The sequence below is a fragment of the Chenopodium quinoa genome, unplaced genomic scaffold (assembly GCF_001683475.1).
Source record: "Chenopodium quinoa cultivar QQ74 unplaced genomic scaffold, ASM168347v1, whole genome shotgun sequence".
Classification (NCBI taxonomy): Eukaryota; Viridiplantae; Streptophyta; class Magnoliopsida; order Caryophyllales; family Amaranthaceae; genus Chenopodium; species Chenopodium quinoa.
Window position 1 is genome coordinate 2,766,327 of NW_018745454.1, and position 16,810 is coordinate 2,783,136.

The 16,810-nt window shown below is 36.2% G+C and overlaps 3 protein-coding genes and 1 non-coding gene across 8 annotated transcripts; 1 reads left to right on the forward strand and 3 right to left on the reverse strand.

Moving 5' to 3' along the window:
- Nucleotides 1-109: 109 nt before the first annotated feature.
- LOC110714384 (sphingoid long-chain bases kinase 2, mitochondrial-like) lies at nt 110-4,898 on the reverse strand. The gene is made up of 12 exons (XM_021892891.1): nt 4,563-4,898; nt 4,376-4,452; nt 3,576-3,629; nt 3,414-3,473; nt 3,038-3,115; nt 2,862-2,908; nt 2,722-2,762; nt 2,498-2,582; nt 2,257-2,371; nt 2,053-2,175; nt 1,727-1,827; nt 110-862 (listed from the first exon to the last, which is right to left on the reverse strand). The coding sequence occupies exons 1-12, from the start codon at nt 4,699-4,701 to the stop codon at nt 733-735; spliced, it is 1,050 nt and encodes a 349-aa protein (XP_021748583.1). The 5' UTR covers nt 4,702-4,898; the 3' UTR covers nt 110-732.
- Nucleotides 4,899-5,362: 464 nt separating this feature from the next.
- LOC110714167 (50S ribosomal protein L5, chloroplastic) lies at nt 5,363-7,715 on the reverse strand. The gene is made up of 3 exons (XM_021892642.1): nt 7,402-7,715; nt 6,360-6,560; nt 5,363-5,858 (listed from the first exon to the last, which is right to left on the reverse strand). Exons 1-3 carry the CDS (start codon nt 7,639-7,641, stop codon nt 5,523-5,525), a joined length of 777 nt encoding a protein of 258 aa, XP_021748334.1. The 5' UTR covers nt 7,642-7,715; the 3' UTR covers nt 5,363-5,522.
- An 88-nt stretch (nt 7,716-7,803) lies between these two features.
- TRNAV-CAC lies at nt 7,804-7,877 on the forward strand. The gene has a single exon. It is a non-coding gene; the product is annotated as a tRNA-Val (tRNA).
- Nucleotides 7,878-8,616: 739 nt separating this feature from the next.
- LOC110714546 lies at nt 8,617-16,614 on the reverse strand. 5 transcript variants are annotated; one of them, XM_021893081.1, is made up of 11 exons: nt 16,455-16,614; nt 15,621-15,967; nt 15,424-15,522; nt 15,149-15,333; nt 13,977-14,191; nt 13,388-13,496; nt 12,993-13,294; nt 11,588-11,944; nt 10,932-11,007; nt 9,364-10,857; nt 8,617-9,033 (listed from the first exon to the last, which is right to left on the reverse strand). In XM_021893081.1, the coding sequence occupies exons 2-11, from the start codon at nt 15,695-15,697 to the stop codon at nt 8,873-8,875; spliced, it is 3,075 nt and encodes a 1,024-aa protein (XP_021748773.1). In that variant the 5' UTR covers nt 15,698-15,967; nt 16,455-16,614; the 3' UTR covers nt 8,617-8,872. The 5 variants fall into 5 exon arrangements, with proteins under 5 accessions (XP_021748773.1, XP_021748771.1, XP_021748772.1 ...); XM_021893079.1 differs by having other exon boundaries at nt 15,621-16,062; XM_021893080.1 differs by having other exon boundaries at nt 16,222-16,614.
- Nucleotides 16,615-16,810: the final 196 nt, after the last annotated feature.

The window sequence follows — 16,810 nt, forward strand, 5'->3', positions numbered from 1 at the left end:
TATCGTAATATCGGGCTCTTTTATATTTGCAGTTGTTCTATAGACAAATGGAGCATAAGGGCATTATATAAACTCTATTTTTTACTCTAGAGAAGCAAGCCAAAAAAAAAAAAAAAAAAAGGTGTATAGATAGTTACATAAGCAATTTAGTCCCCAACTTTTTTTTTACAATCCAGGAAGAGAAAATTCAGAGATAAAAAACAATGCCCTAAGTAAATGGAATTAAAAAAAAAAAAAAAACAGGAAAACAGAGTGAATCTGGTATGGAACTTGTTACATACTCCGTATCAATCTAATCCACAGGCTACAAAAAACTCCTGGACACCTATAAAAGAGAAACAAAACGAGAAATCTTTTACTTCTATAAGATTGTTTCATTAAGCGAATTACTCAGCTTAAAATATGAATAGCTGCAGTAAACTGATATTGAACAATTCCAACAGTATGTCTACAGTTTTTCAGCCTCTAAGTACTTCACAGCATTGGGTTAGTAGGGAACTGCCAAAGTGCACACATCTGAATATGCAGATGCGTCAACAACCATCTGATAAAAAGAGCAGGCAGCTTTGAAATGCTAAGGAAAACCTCCGAACTAAGTACTGACAGAAGAGCCTGGGGAGATGGAAGCTTGGGGATCAAACAATCACACGAGTGATGTGCTCCTGAGAAATTCCCAAGTAATGAATCATCAAAAAGATGTACAGCTGAATCACATCTGAAATTTCTAGGATATCATGTTATCATCTCGATGGCACCGGGTAAAATACATAGTTTCTTTGGAAGGAAACCTATATGTTCTCCATCAGACTGAATATAAATGGGATCACCATCATCAATTTGCTCCACTTCAATAGAACGTACACTGCAACAAGTAGAAAGAGGCTTGCTTAATCAATCACACAATAGATGTGGACAAGTGCATCACTCAAAAACCACAACATGTTCAGTGAAACAGTAGATTAAGAAACTAAAGTGAAAAATAAAAAGTATTAGAGAAGTAAGCAGATCTCTCCAGATGCCAAATTCAATAACCCCAGTTAAAAGGCATGATGCACTAAAAGCAAACAGATGTTGTATTCCTAAGCTAGAACATTAAAACCACCAACTGTTACACTGAAACAACGTTTTATGAGATTTGTGGTGAGCAGGCGAGAAGTTAAGGCTATGTACATTACCAAAAGAGCATACTTCCTCTACTTTATTCCATTGCAATGTTTTGATTTTTACAGTATTCATAAGTAAACTTTGGCCATAGTTTTTACTACTTCAAAAATAAAAAAAATGTTATTCTGTAAGAGGTTGTTTGTTTAATTTCAATGTATAGTTGTCAAAAATCAGTTTTATATAGAACACACTATAATACAAGTTAAGACAGAAATAGTCTAAGTACCAGATGCCAAAGTTAACGTTGCAATGATTTTTTGTAAAAAATAATGAAAGAATTAATCAGGATCAAGTAAAATTTTTAGATCTTCAGTCTAGAAGATGAGGGAAAATGGTGTGCATGCTTAAATAATCTCAATTGAAGAATGAACTTTTGAAGACAAGCAAAATAAGCTCCATCACAAGATTCACAACTGAGGTTAATTATTGCAGAACACGTTAGATTCAATATACAGGGAAAAACTGTAAAAGAACACATCCATTGGGCTGAATGTGCATCAAGTATGATAATCAATAAAGCAGAATAAATTATGGATCAGGTTGCCTAAAATTGAGAAAATACCTTCTTGATGTTACATTTCTAACAGATAGATGTGTCCCATTATACAACTTATGCAATTTCAAAATGAAGTCGTACCACTTGAAATCCTGAAGGGCCACAACCTGCACATAGAGGATATCAGAAAGTAGTCTGTAGAACAAACCATTCTTTGTCACAAAGTAATTCTAAAATCCTCCTATATCAATTTGAGTAGGAGATTTTTTCGGTTCTCTTATTCTAGCAATCCATCACAAAAAGATGTTATAACGGACAAGGAACTTTAAACATGTTACAGGGAGGATGTTGCACCATTGTAGATCCAAAAAAAAAAAAACAAGTTAGGTCACCTCAAGGTATCCATCAGAAGGATCAGCGTTGGGGGTAATCTTCATGCCACCACCAAAGTATTTTGCATTTCCAATGCAAAGAGCTGTAACTTGAGAGTACTTCATCCATTCCCCATCATCAATCTAAGCATTGAATATAAAGGAACATAAGTTTTAAAAACATGATAACCAAAATAAAAAGACAGGACAGAAGTTGCAGCTCACCTTCACCCTAAGATCTACATTCTTGTGCCCCATGAAAGCTTGCAAAGCCCCAATAACATAACATAGATTCCCCAAAGTTTTATATCTGGCCGCATAGTAACCTGCCTTTGCACTCCTAACACCCCCACAAAAACATAAGGATCATGAAATGTGCTTTGTGATAATGCAAACACCAAAAGCTAATAAGGAAGTCAATTTAGAAATTAAGGATTAAAATTTTACAATTACACCACACACTCACAAGTGAATATCAGCAACATTTATGAAATAATGAGGTTCCTTATCTTCTGCAGTAATGACACCGACATCCAGGCGTGATTTTATTCCTTCAAAGCAACTTCATTAGCAAGTGTAGCAAGAGCATGCATAGAATATAAACATTTACACTCGACGTAAAGATAACATGAACATTGCCAAAAAAAAAAAAAAAAAAAAAAAAAAAAAAAAAAAATCTTGTCTGCTCACCGTTGGCTATGCGCTCAACAGCTTCATAAGGGTCATTTTTCCTGAAGAGCAATAAAGAATAGATGAATGATTTCATATCTTCACATGTATTGAGAATTTCAAATTCAAAATTCTAGATAAGCAATGCCAGCATAACTGACCAGCCATATGTTCTGGCAAAATCAGAACCTGTGCCTAAGGGAATAAGCTGCAGAAAGAAACAGCAAGTAACTCAGCACTGAGCTGCAAAAATCCACAACAAAAAACACACTGAAAAATGCAGCTACAACAAGAATTTCTTTCTGCAAATAACAAGCTTGAGTCAGTAATTCCTTACACCAAGTGCAGTTGTATGATCAGGCTTTTCACCTTGGCTTGAAACAGGTTTCCCTTGCCAAAAGAAGCCATTCACAACCTATTGCAAGCCAAAACCCCTAAATAATGTTAGCAATACAGTAGTACTAACTTATAATACTTGTATAGTTGTATTAAAGAAGATAGTAGTGACATCAAAACTCTGAAGAAAGAATTAATACTTGTATATATTTTACTTAAGGAAATGGCAGCATGTTTGTCAAGGGTTTTCAAAATCAGTGTAGCAAAAATTCATAACACATCCAACAACACAAATATAAGTCAAGAGCGCAAGTTCATTCCATTCAAGCCAAAAAGCAACTGCTCTAAATAGAGTTTGGGAGCGGAAGGAAACACACCTCATGAAGAGTTCCATCACCACCGACAGCAATTACGGCATTGGCACCCTCCCTGATAGCCTATTCAAATAAGACTGGAAAATGAAATCAATGCAGCCAACAATAAATGGAAGATCACAACTTTTTAATTTTATTTAAAAAAGAAAAAATCCGAAGTTATACCTCTCTTGTTATATCAGTTGCGTGGCTAGGACCTGATGTAAAAGACTCACATATCTGGCCAAAATGAAAGTAGCTTCAGAAACCAGGAAAGGTAGTATAAGGAGATACCATATGCATGACATTCCCAATAATAACTAATAAAGCAGTCCAAAGTATTAAGTCAGTCAAAATCAGTAAACTGCATGATCCAATATCAAATGACCAATTTCAACAGCAATTCAGGTTACATAAAGCATTTCTCATTGTAATTAAAGTTATGAAGCAGCTTCTATTCACGCAAGCAATCGGAAAGAAATAGGCCCTCCGTCTATTTGCCTCTTTGATAATGTAATTTGAATTTTCATGGCAAGAACCTACTCCAAAGTCCAAACAGAGGGAGTACTTGACATATGAGCCAAATGAAGTTAAAAATTCCCCAAATTTCAATGACTTCACGTAACAGCTTTCCCTCGAAGTTATAATTAAAGGTCAAAAGCAATATCTGGAGCATGTTACAATCTAGAATACTCATAAATCATAATTCGTCACAATCACATAATACTAAGGTTCGTTTCCATGGAAAATACATCATCGAAGTCTAATTTGCTAACATCTATTCGAAATAATTTCAATTCAATTAGTTCATCGAACTCGAATTGAACTCGAATTTCAATTCTATTTGTAAATTCTAACACATATCATCAAACATTTACAAATTCTCCAAATCTATCATCTATATGAATTTAAAAACATGTAGCTTGCTCAATTGAGAAACCACAAATTCAATAAAACCGAAACAAATGAATAAAGAAGAAACTCACATTGCAATCAGAAGAAAGACGAGACCTCAAAAATGGCAATAATTTCTTCCATTCCTTTCCAGTCGTACCATTTGCTCCTACCGACAAACAATTTCATGGCAAAATCAACATCTCACAACAAATTCAAGGTATTCAGCAACAAAAAGTTGAGCAAATCATAGAAATTAGGAGAGAGAAAGAGAAAAACCTCGAGGATTGACGACGAAGACGAGATCAGAGCGACGAGAGAGAAGATTAGTGGAGGAGAGAGAAATTTGAGGCGGCATTGATGGAGGATTATTCTGAGCTGCAATAAAACTCATCCGTACTGCAATTCCATAAACCATTTTATCTAATTGTCTGCTGAGTAAGAGTTTCTCACCGCCTGAATTTATGGCGGTTCTTTCTGGATCACGATAATCTCTGCTTAACTTGTAATACTGGAATTAAGAACAAAGATTGAAGGTTACTCTCTTAAGTTGGTTCAGACAAGCTACGACAATTATGTAAATATTTAACCAATACGGAGTATTACATAATTCGCATGTGGTGCATTCTATTTATTTGATTTTTACGAGTACCTGATTGGAATAAAGTAAACTAAATAGGGGACTAAATGACCGACATTTGTGTTGCATCTTGCTTCTCAATTGGCCTCTCAATGCACTCAAAGCATTTCCCTTTGCTATATTGCTATAGATTCTAAAGACGATTATGGCTACTTTTTCACAATCCTTGTTATGAACTTTTCTTATTCCTAATTCTATAGCCAGATGAATTTCATTTTGTAAATTGACGGTTTCAACTTTCAACAATAAGTACCTGGTGGTAATAACCAATGAGAACAAGGTTTAACTTCTTACAAGATTAGTTAATTTGAAGAATGATGCTATGTGCAGCACAATGTAACAGATAGCGTAATCAAAGTTGAGCTCCATAACACTGATTGAGGTAGCTCTCTAGCAATAAGGGACTGTCCAACTACTCAAGAACATGTACCAAAAGTGATCAGGCTCAATGGAAGATTGATTGATAGCAAAAACTTTTCATTTTTCATACAACATCATAGTTTTGTTACATTCATGCCAAAAGGCCACAAACCGTAGGTACATGGAAAATGCCCAAAAAAAAAAAGAAAAAAGAATGCTCGTGAACAACCCCTAGCTTCCTATCTCCTACCCCTTGACTTTGAGTCGAAGTGGTGAGACTTCAACTTCTTCTTGCGAACAACAGTTGATGGTCCACTACCCTCTCTAAATGGCATTCCCATAAGGGACAGCAGTTTGTAGGCTTCCTTATCCGTCTTAGCTGTTGTTATTATGCAAACATCCATTCCCCTAGCCTTGCCAACAATCTCAGGTTTAATCTCTGGAAACACACTTTGGTCACGAAACCCTATGCTGTAGTTCCCATGCCCATCAAAGCTATTTGGGTTAACACCTTGGAAATCCCTTGTTCGAGGAAGAGCCAAGTTGATAAGACGGTCCAAAAATGAATACATAAGCTGCATCTCAATAAACATAGAAGTTAGAACATTTGTAAATACATCTCTGAGAGGTATGTCTTTGCTACATGCCAAAAGTGAAGTTAAATTACAATATTGAATGTGCAAATGTATGCAAAACCAGAACCAAAATCCACCACATTCAACAACATATATGAACTAGGTTGAATACACGAACTGATCATCAAAGAATCTGACCAGATTCCTGTTATATGACATATTATGATAATATCAATGCTCATTTTCTGCCAGTATTATGCCCTTGGCTGAACCACAGAGCAGCTAGTTCAAGCTCTAAATCCATTCCATTTTCACCGAGTGAGAAAAATCAGGAAAATAGTACTTTATTATACTAACTCCTAACAAAACATGATAAAACTCGAGTGACAAAACAGGGATGCAGCATCAAAGTTATCAAACAGTATAACAAAGCAATATTGCAAATTAAGTCATCCAAAATCAAGTTAGAAATGTCAATAAATAAACAGGCAATAGACTTACATTTCCTCGTAGCGTGACTGCAATCCCAAGCGTCATACCTTCTCGGACCTTAAACCCTGCAATGGATGTTTTGGCCTTTGTCTTTACTGGCCTCTGCCCAGTAATAAGTGCCAACTCATTAATTGCAGCATCCAAACCCTTGGCATTCTGTGAAGCATCCCCAATCCCACAGTTGACTACTATCTTCTCAACCTTGGGAACCTGTGCACATTTCATACCAACAAAAGAAAATTTCAGAAATTTTATCACAAATTCACAATATAAGATTTCTCTCCGACCTCAATTCCACAAATACTATTGTTGTAGTTGTATAAGGATGAATATCTGGAATCATTTATGATTTTATCAATATATTTGAAACATGAAAAGAAGCCCATAAAAAACCAAGTAACTATATCTTCTCCAGTAAATTCGAGTTCTTCTACACTAAAACTCCAGTCTAATCTAAACACATTTCATAGAATGCTCATAAAATTTTCCCAAAAAGCAGTAAGATACATGAACAGGAAAGGGAGAACTAATCCAATCTCCTTTCAATGTTGTGAGAGAGGCATAATTTGATAATACACTGATGATAATTAGCATTCCGCAGTAGCACCCTGTAAGTAATCGGCTAAAACGGAACAGATAATCCAAATAATTCAGAAAAACTGCAGCGTTTAAGTTTCCAGACACCTAAATTCAAATAACAAAAGATAAAATGCAGGAATCAAATTCCAGGCACATAATAAAATGAAGATTCAAGCTCAAAATTAACAGATAAAACCATAGGATGAATTTTCATCTACATTACAAAACAAACCAGAAATCAATCCTTTACACTAAAATTCCACGACATAAACCTAAACATGAAATTCAACAGAATAACCTCATTCAATCCTTAAAATTCAATATACCTCATAAAAAAGCCAACACATATCGTCAATTTCAGCACTAACATGAAAATTTTGATCTATTAAGCAATGAAACACACAAAATAGACACAATTTCACTTCAAATTTTTTGAAAACAATGGTGAACTACTTAAGCAGAAGAGAAAGACCTCAAGCATGTTGGAGTAAGAGAATTCATCCTTAAGAAGAGGAATAATTTTGTCGAGATAAACATTCTTCAGACGTTGAACAGTCTCCGCTTCAGATTTGTCGACGAAAACCGCCGTACCAGCAGCCGCTTTAATGGTTACCGGCGAGAATCCGACGCGAGGAGCGACGGAGCTCCGGCAAGGAAGTCTAACGCCGGCGAAGGAGGAGGAAGTTGATTGCAGCAGCGATGCTGAAGCCATGAGTGAGCAAAGAGAGAGTGTGATAGAGGAGAGAGAAATGGTGGTTCCTTAAAATAACACTGCTTTGAGAGGATCAGCCTTAGCCATTTGCAAAATTGGATTTTACAAAATTATTAATAAATTGTAGGATTTATATATAAAGAGATGGATTTTGTCAAATACTTCTGGGTGGTGTAGTCGGTTATCACGCTAGTCTCACACACTAGAGGTCCCCTGTTCGAACCCGGGCTCAGACAACAATTTTTGTTTTTAAATTTTCTCCAATTTTTAATTAATAATTCAATTTTTGTTTTTTTTTTTTTAAAAAAAAAAATACACCTACATACATAACTATTCTTCAATGTATTCCGATTTCCAATTTTGGATTTGTTTTTCATAAATTAACTTGTTTATAATCTCTTTTCTATTTATTTTTAAAAAAAATTTGGAGAGGTTTAACATTAAAAAGAAGCTAATGTACGCAATTACGCATACCTTAGCCTTGGGGCTCACCAAATTTAACTATATTCCATAAATCACTTATTTGTACTAATTAACATGTATCATAATTTCCTGAAAAGAAAAAAATTAACAAGTAACATAGTTGGACTTGAGGAGTTATTGACCTTATTGTCATTTCTTATTGACCCCATACAACAACACATGTCCAAATGAACGAACTTTTTGTTGTGAAAATAGCTCCTATACTGTTTACAATTGTTGTGAAATTAGCTCCCTCTTATTGATTAATAGCTTATCTAAACTTGTAAGTCATAAAACTTAACTTGTATGTGCTTATTGATTGTTAGCTTATCTAAACTTGTCTGAAATTACTTTTCCAAAAATAAGTGAAAATTAGTAGCTGACAAGAACAAAGCCTTGTATAGCATAAAGAGCGCGCCAGAGAGAGGCTCTTCAGAGTTTCTCCACATCACAGAAGCTGTAAGCCTGGAATAAGCCGACAATCATCGGCAAATGGAAAGCACAGCTCAAAGAGTAATAATCTCTCAGACAGTAGAAATAATTTATAGCCATACCCTTTTCAAAAGTAAATTCCCCCGTGTAAAAACAAAGAGCATGTAAAATAAACTCAATGCTAGACGTTGGAAGTTGGAAGCCAAGAAAAAAAAATAAAAATTACTGCACTATTAACAGTTTACAGTAGGCACAGACAGCCCATCCTGCAAAAGTCATCTGGGGATGAAGATGATCATATGTTTTCCTTTTAAAATACATCCACAATCGAAATACACTATCTGTACCGAAACCCCGTGTCCAGTTCATGTCCATACATTGCTCGGCTAGGACTGCCAGCTGCAAAAGGGTGTATTTGCTTTGGATTTGCTCGAAGTTCCATCTCCAAGAGTCTTTGAAATGCCTCAGGTGGGTTGTTAGCAGCACCAAGCTCGGGACCTAAATTTTAAAAAATGCAAACCACACAATAAGTTAATTGAAGCTCAAATTCATGCAGGATGCAAAATTAAAAAATACAATAATATGAGACTGCAACTACTCATCACTGTTATAAATTATAGGATGATTAAAAGGATGCAGGGGTAAGGGCAGCATACAGTTAGTGCTCCTTACTATGGCCTGAAAAGGAGACTCTTTAGAGATAAGGAGATGGTTATGTGAGACTCTTTAGACTCATTCCCATTTCTACACTTGAAAAGCATTTAACATTTCATGGCATTGTGAACTGTGAAGAAAGAAAAACAAAGTAGGGTTGGGTCGAATCTTTACCTGATGGGCTCATTCCAGGACCACCAAATTGTGACTGCCGTTGACCAAATGGAAAACTTTGCATTGAGTTAGGCTCCTGAATGTAACCGGCAGGACTGTGACTAGGATGAGGAGGCATAGGTGCAGCACCAGGAAATCCCCTAGCCAAATGAGGTGGAGGAAGATTGCCAGCCATGTGCATCTGTTGCAAGATTGGAGAAGGAATGGGATGATCAAACCCTGGAAGACCAGCCCCAGGATGTTGGAAAGATGGGTGGCCCATGTTTGCAGGAAACTGATGATGTGTTGGAGCATCACGATGAATCATAGCCTCAGGAGGCATGAAGTTTAGCTGTGGATCAAGATGTGCAGGTTGTGAGTCCAAACCATGAAATAATGGTCTGTTGTGGTTCATTTGGGAGCTATGGATCTGTGGCGAAGATGCCTGTGGATGCATATTTTGGTATGGAAGTTCAGTCTTCAGCATATCAGAGGGACCATGAAATAAGCGTGGGTCATGCCCCCCTACCATGGATCTTTCATCTTTGAGAGCCCCACCTAGTGCTGCTAGTTTCTCAAAAACATCAGCCGACATGCGTGACGATGGGGGTGGGAAGTCTAAGTTAGATGAACCTGAATTGCGCATCATGGAGTTCTCAGCAGTCATAGGATCAATGAGATTTATTAAGCTATCTTCTTCAGGGAGTGCTACATCAATTCCCCTATCAATGCAACCAAATTTAGATTCAACTTCAGCAGGTTGCTTAGAGAGTTCAGCTTCCTTTAGAGCATCATTAAACCCTAGCCAATCTCCTACTTTATCCGACTTGGGAACTCTATCATTTGGTGCAAATTGATTCAGTCCATTTTCGTTCATTGTAGGAGGAAAGGGCAAATTATTTGAAACATCACTTCTTGCAGAGCCAGTTACACTTCTTTGGGCAGAGTGCAATTCTGTCATGAATGCAGTCCCAAATAGAGACTCGAGGGTCAATGAGTTTCCTGGATTATTTACCCCATCAGCGTCAATTACATTGCCATCAAGTTTACCTAATTTGCCAACCTCGTGATCCTCATGTGGTTTATTAGGTCTTTTCTCAACACCTGTGATTGGCACTACATCTTGTGACCCTCCTTTCTGCAGCAAGGAAAGAAGATGGTGTGAAGCTTGATTGTCGATATCATTACGAGGGTGTCTAGCTTTCATCTCTAAAGCATGATGCTTATTCCCAGAAAACAGAGAATTTGAACTTTCTCCACTAATTCCTGAAAGAATTGATTGCTCAAGATCTTCACAAGTTAGCACAGCAGGCTTTGCTTCTGTAACAAAACTATTAGAATACTGCCCCGATATCTCCCCTGGAGAAGACGCTGAATTGGGCGTTTTGTGCCCCAAACCAGTCTCTGAAGTAAAAATTGATCCCAATGCTGAAGTGTCAGGCACATTGGATCCCCCTTTTTCACCACCACCAATTAATGACAGCAGATTATTTGGCTTCTCAGACGATAGATCTCCTGGAGGTTTCAGAGGAGCAATTATGTATAAATGAAATAAATTACCAATTTATTACTAAGCAAATCGAGTTTACCTTCTTCAGGAAACCAACGAGAAAATTTGGATTGCAACTTATTAGAGCTCCAAATATCATCTGTCTTAGCATCATCCTAATAACACCATGTACAGAAATCATAGCAAATTCTCAACCAAAAAGATAGAATTTGACATTAGAAGTAGCTAAACAAAGAACATACATTCTGTCTCAAAACTTGACAGCAAGTAAAAGCCAAATATCATCACAATAATATGGATTCCAACTTATCCAGTACAAGCAATTGTTAATGAAAAGCAACAAAAAAAAAAAAAAAAAAAAGTACACTTGGAATATAACACAAACGGCTCAGAAAGCCTCTCCAGAATACCCATATCCACCCCGGCCTTATTATTATACCAATGAACACATAAAACAAGGCACTGCTGTCAAGAGAGATGTCAATGTGAATTGCCACACACACCCCTCTCTCCCGAAGAGGTAGCCATCATTCTTTCATTATGTTTGTATTTCAACAGGTAAATTCGCAAAAAAGAAAAGTTAAAAGGTATTTCCTGCTTTGTTAACCTAAGACAAATGTGTAAGGCCTCCACAACTGCAAGCTATATACAAAAAGGTTGCACGGCATAACAATCATATAATAAGCACAAGCTGAACAACTGCGTAAGGGAAATGCAAATAAGGAGCATTGTTACCTCAACAAAGTTGGATGTGCTACCATTGCTGGCCGTTAATGAATTGCTAGATGTTACAGCATTGCCAAATAGCTTATCTAAAATGGATGTTGAACGAGCAGGTTCACCCAGTAGCTTAGGCCCAGTAACCCCAAAACCAAGTCCCAATATTTCACCATTCTCAAGGACCTCATTAGCATCAGGAAGTCTTGGAGCCTTTGAATGATCAGAACCTTGAATAATTGAAGATAAGTCCAGCGCTTTTGCTGCCTTAATATCAGATGTGCCACTCGCCTGATTGTGAAGGTCAAGAAAATTTCTTTCCTGAGCTTTGTTGTTTAAATCCTGATGATTGTCTTCTGGTTCTGATTTTCCAATCTACAGGATAAAAGGATGCATGCATAAGCATTAAGAATGAAAATATCTCAACCAGAGTTAACAGTCTTAACATAGTTTAACTGTATTTCACAAGATTAACACAGGAGTTGACAATATTTGCAAGCAACTTCTAGTCCTAGTGATCATCTCCTTAACAGTCAAGGTTTCACGGAAGGGGTAGTAAAAAGAATAATGGAGAGACAGAAGAGCAAAACAAAGCTCAAGCCAAGCCACAGAAAATGCAAGACAAAAAGGAAAAAAAAAAGTTTAAAAAGGACAAGGCCATAATGAAACAATTTTCTAATCATCTTGAGGGATACAGCAGGGTCAAGTAAAAGTTTTGAAAAAAAAAAGTTGGGCTAGATTCAATGAGATTGGAGGATCCAAAGTGAGAGCCAATTACTTATCAAAGCAAGACTGGGGCAATACATATCTGAGCTTAACCACAATTTTAATGATTCAAATAACATGCATATTGATTGTAAACAAAATCTCAGGTCATGACACTCCCTAGTCATAATCTTCATCTTATTGCTACAAAAGTTAACCATCCAAATCCACATTTGCCATGTAGACTGTCAATGATGGTCATTGAAATTTTAGCAACCAAAATTTTAGTCATGTGCCATATAGACTGTCAATAGTGGTCATTAAAAGAGCATGAAGGCTTTCAAGCTTTTATTGCAATTAATACATGGACAAGCTCATTCTCCAGTCTCCAAGTTATTTATAAACAAATGGACCCGCCCTACATATACTACATTGCACACTTTTTTTGCAAAAAGGTGTATAAGCTCGTTCTCCATGCTTTCTAGAAAAAAATGTCTGTACTAGCTACTATGCTCTCCTAGCAATTTACCAAACTTCACTTTTTTTAGCCTACAGTGCAAGATCAGTTAAAAGGGGACAAAACTACTGACTTGAAAATCATACATGGTCGAGAGGGAAAGTACTATCTACTGACCAGTGACCACTATAGATTTACATCAATTTGATTAGCAAAACTACTTACTCCAGTTTTAAAAGCCTGAAGGAGAAAAACAATTACCTCTATTGATTCAGCATGCACCAGAGACGACTTGGCCGTGGAGCTCTTATCAACAACACTACTCACAAAACCTGGAGGAACAAGTGGTCTGGATGGAGGTGCATGCGAGGAAACTGAAAGCTTGCTGGAGTCTTCTCGTGGAGTTGGTTTTGATACTTTATCCAAGTCAGTGGAAATCTTATCATCACTGGGATTTTCCAGCAATGCCATCTCTGAAAAGGCATCCCCTGTCTTGCCTTGACTCGATTTCTGTTTCTCTTGAAGAGCCTTTTGCTGCTCCTTCCTCATGAGTTCAAACTCAGCTAAAAAAAGTAATAACTGTTTAAGTTGAGTTTAATGATGAAGAAAACTTGAATCTAACCAATTACATTGAAACATTGAATAAATGAAGATACCTCTTCGCTTTTTCTCCTCTTCAACCCTATCCTCACTGGTATCATCAGCTGAGCCAAATGTTTCATCATTAAAAGAGTCATTTGCTTCCCTTCGAGAGTGAGGTGCTGCCTGGAGGGGAGGGGGAAAAAAATTAGTGAACCTAATATGTATAAATAATAGCTTTAGCACACAGTTGCAAGTATATATATATATATATATATATATATATATATATATATATATATATATATATATATATATATATATATATATATATATATATATACATATATATATACATATATATATACATATATATATACATACATATATATACATATATATATATATACATATATATATATATATATATATATATATATATATATATATATGTATGTATGTATTCAAGATCTAATGCTGAACATATAAAATAGACAGAGTAAGCACTCGCATACATCAGTTCTTAAAATCATAGAAAAAGAAGAAACACACACACACATACTAAGATTAAAAAAGAGTACAAAGACCCTGTCAAAAAAAAAAAGAGTACAAAGACAAAAACAGCAATTCTAAGTAAAAATCCATATACAATGACGCACTGCATACCTTATATGGACGAGGAGGATGATATGGTTCATTGCTCCTGTTAAGATGAGTGTTCTCATTAGGAGGACGAAACCTTGGAACTGGTGCACCTGCTGCATATCCAGCAGGTCTTGGAAAAGAGCCACTTCCAAGAAGACCATCATGTTCAGGGGGGCTCTGCCATGACCTCCTTGTCTGGCTTCCATAACGCCTTCCAGACTCTATGTAGCAGATGGCTTGTCAAATATTATAACAGAAGAGAATACTGATGAATACAGTATTAAGCCTAACTCATCAAAACTACTTCAACAAAATCCTAATTCAGAAACCCCCTACATTCCTACTTCTGTAACAGTACCATTTTATCTAAAACAAACCTTTGTTAATAATCAGAACATATTAAATTCCTTCTAAAATTAAACTTCATATAACTCAAATTTCTCAACTCCTCAAAACATCAAAGTAAAATTTTAAACATGAAAAATAACATTACCCTGTAATTATGCCGCAGTTAAAAATTAACTCAGATTTTCAAAATATTATTAAGCTCCACAGAAGAATAGTCAGACAAAAACATGTCTTCCTTGAAGAGAAATTTAGATCACCAATTCTGTTTACAGAAACAATATAAGTGGTAGCATAGTTCTATGATTGTAAGACAATTCATCATCATACAAGGATTACATTTCAAATCCTCATCAATTTAGCCCCCATTGTATGGGGAGCCTTAGATCACAAAGGTTTTCCATTTCCTATAACAAACAACTTCCTCCACCCCCAACGGGGCGGTTCCTAGAAGGTTGCAGGGAAACTAATCATCCATGACATATTTTATCATCAACCTATTGGCCATTGTCCTCCACAACTAATAAGGCAACTCTATCTCAATTTGTTGGCACAAGATCTTCACAAGACTAGGCTAAGGGTGTTCTCTTAAAAAATTAAAGTACTCCTCTATATCTCAAAGGAGAGGTCATTGTAAACCAGTTTACTAACACAAAAGATATGCAACATAGATAGAAATTGTCCTCCTAACATTACACAATAGCAAGTAGTGGAAAAAAAAGGAAAAGAAACAAAAACTTAAATGAATCAAGAAATGCATGATCAAATAAAATGAACACCAAACTAATCAGTACAAATAAAAAGTAAACTAAGAAAGTGATAGCGACGAATGATTCTGAAGAAAATACCTGAATCTGAATCAGTATCACTTCGTACGCTTGAACGACTATCCCACCTGTTCGGTCCTCTAGAAAAATTACCCGAATCCCCTTTAGCTGGCATGGATGATCCATAGTCAGTTCTCTTATAACCGTGCAGTAATGAACTTCCTAAGACACGTTGACGATCATGGGTGGGTGCATCATCAAAATCACTGATCAATCACCATACCCATATTAGTAGGCCACAATGGTAAAACACTAATCAAAAGAGGAAAGTTTGCAAGTTTTATAAAGCATAATACCTCAGAAGTGATTCATCAAACCCCTTAGGTAACTTTTTACAAACTTCCAACTCACTCAATGACAAAAGGAACTCTCTTGTATATGATCTGCTCGGTTTCCTGTGACAGTAAAACAAATGCATCACCAGATTAACTTCAACAAAAGACAGAAAATCACTATAACAAGTCAATAAACAACAACAAAGGTGATCAAGTACTTTGAGGATGTAGCAGTTGAATCCTCCGACTGGACCGCCGAGAGTTGCTCCTCAACTCCAGAACTTGCGTCAGACATGGTAGACAAATATAAGAATACACTTCCACAACGATCTCAACCGATTGCACCACCCTCCAAACTAAAATTGTTGAGGTAAAACCGGCAAATGAACTCAGAAGACCCGCAACCGCACGATATCGAAAGCAAAATATCCTCCCCTTGTTCAGCAAAGTTCAAGCAGAAACCAGTTTTCCAACTCCCACTTTCTACTCAAAGCCTCTCACCATTCAATAACTCATCACCATTCGCTTCAAAACCATTGCTTCTCTCCAGAAATCAAAAACCCATCTTGTAAAAAACAATCAATTATATTTCCAATCCACAAACCCTAAAGAGTTCAAATTAAGTTCATCCCACTTCTTGATCTAGTCAAATTAATCAATCTACAATCAAAACTACAATTACTTCACAATAAATTCTTAAAACAAAATCACAAACCACAATCTCCTTAATTTGAGCTCAACATAAACATATATATACCGCAGCACTCATCATCTTCAAATCAAATTTCAAACTCAACTTCTAAATCAAGAAATCCTAACCTTAAAACCACGTTGAATTCCAATAATAGCAACCTCAGACAAACATTTCGAAAATGATGAACTACTCAAACCAAAGATTCAATCTTTTTGCTTTATTTTTGGATTTTTTTGTTCCTGTGTTCCCCGATAGAAATCACAGTGTTTTCCTAAACAAATTAGGGTTTTTTCGCATTATTTGTCAAATTTCTGGGTTTACTATTACAATTACAAGATTACAAAAGGGGAAAAATCACCTGAGATAGGATTCGAAGGAGAGGGAATTTCAATCAAACGTGAAATTTGATGGGTATTTATCTTCTTCGTTTTCTTACCTCTGTGATAAATTAGATCGTTTATGAGGAGAGAGAAAGTGGAGAGAGAGAGGGGGAGAAAGGGTAGAAGGGGGGGAGGAAATGTATTGATAAATTCAATGATGTTAATACACTCGCGTTTAACTTCACGTGAATGTCACGCCCTTGAGAGCTTCAAACTTTCAATAAAAATGAGGGAATTTTGACTTTTACCACCTTCAAATAACCACTTAATTGAATTTACCACCTCCAAAAAAAAATATTTACTTTACCACCACCAAAATTTCCAAAAATTCAAT

Coding starts and splice junctions, on each gene's coding strand:
- LOC110714384 (XM_021892891.1), bottom strand. CDS start 4,701: ATGGTTTATGGAATTGCAGTACGGATGAGTTTTATTGCAGCTCAGAAT. Junction 3,630..4,375: donor GTCTTTCTTCTGATTGCAAT/GTGAGTTTCTTC, acceptor CATTTTGGCCAG/ATATGTGAGTCTTTTACATC. Junction 1,828..2,052: donor CTTCTGATGGATACCTTGAG/GTGACCTAACTT, acceptor CTCTATGTGCAG/GTTGTGGCCCTTCAGGATTT.
- LOC110714167 (XM_021892642.1), bottom strand. CDS start 7,641: ATGGCTTCAGCATCGCTGCTGCAATCAACTTCCTCCTCCTTCGCCGGC. Junction 6,561..7,401: donor CTTACTCCAACATGCTTGAG/GTCTTTCTCTTC, acceptor AAATGTGCACAG/GTTCCCAAGGTTGAGAAGAT. Junction 5,859..6,359: donor CAGTCACGCTACGAGGAAAT/GTAAGTCTATTG, acceptor ATTGAGATGCAG/CTTATGTATTCATTTTTGGA.
- LOC110714546 (XM_021893081.1), bottom strand. CDS start 15,697: ATGTCTGACGCAAGTTCTGGAGTTGAGGAGCAACTCTCGGCGGTCCAG. Junction 15,523..15,620: donor TCAACTGCTACATCCTCAAA/GTACTTGATCAC, acceptor TTACTGTCACAG/GAAACCGAGCAGATCATATA. Junction 13,295..13,387: donor AGAGGAGAAAAAGCGAAGAG/GTATCTTCATTT, acceptor TACTTTTTTTAG/CTGAGTTTGAACTCATGAGG.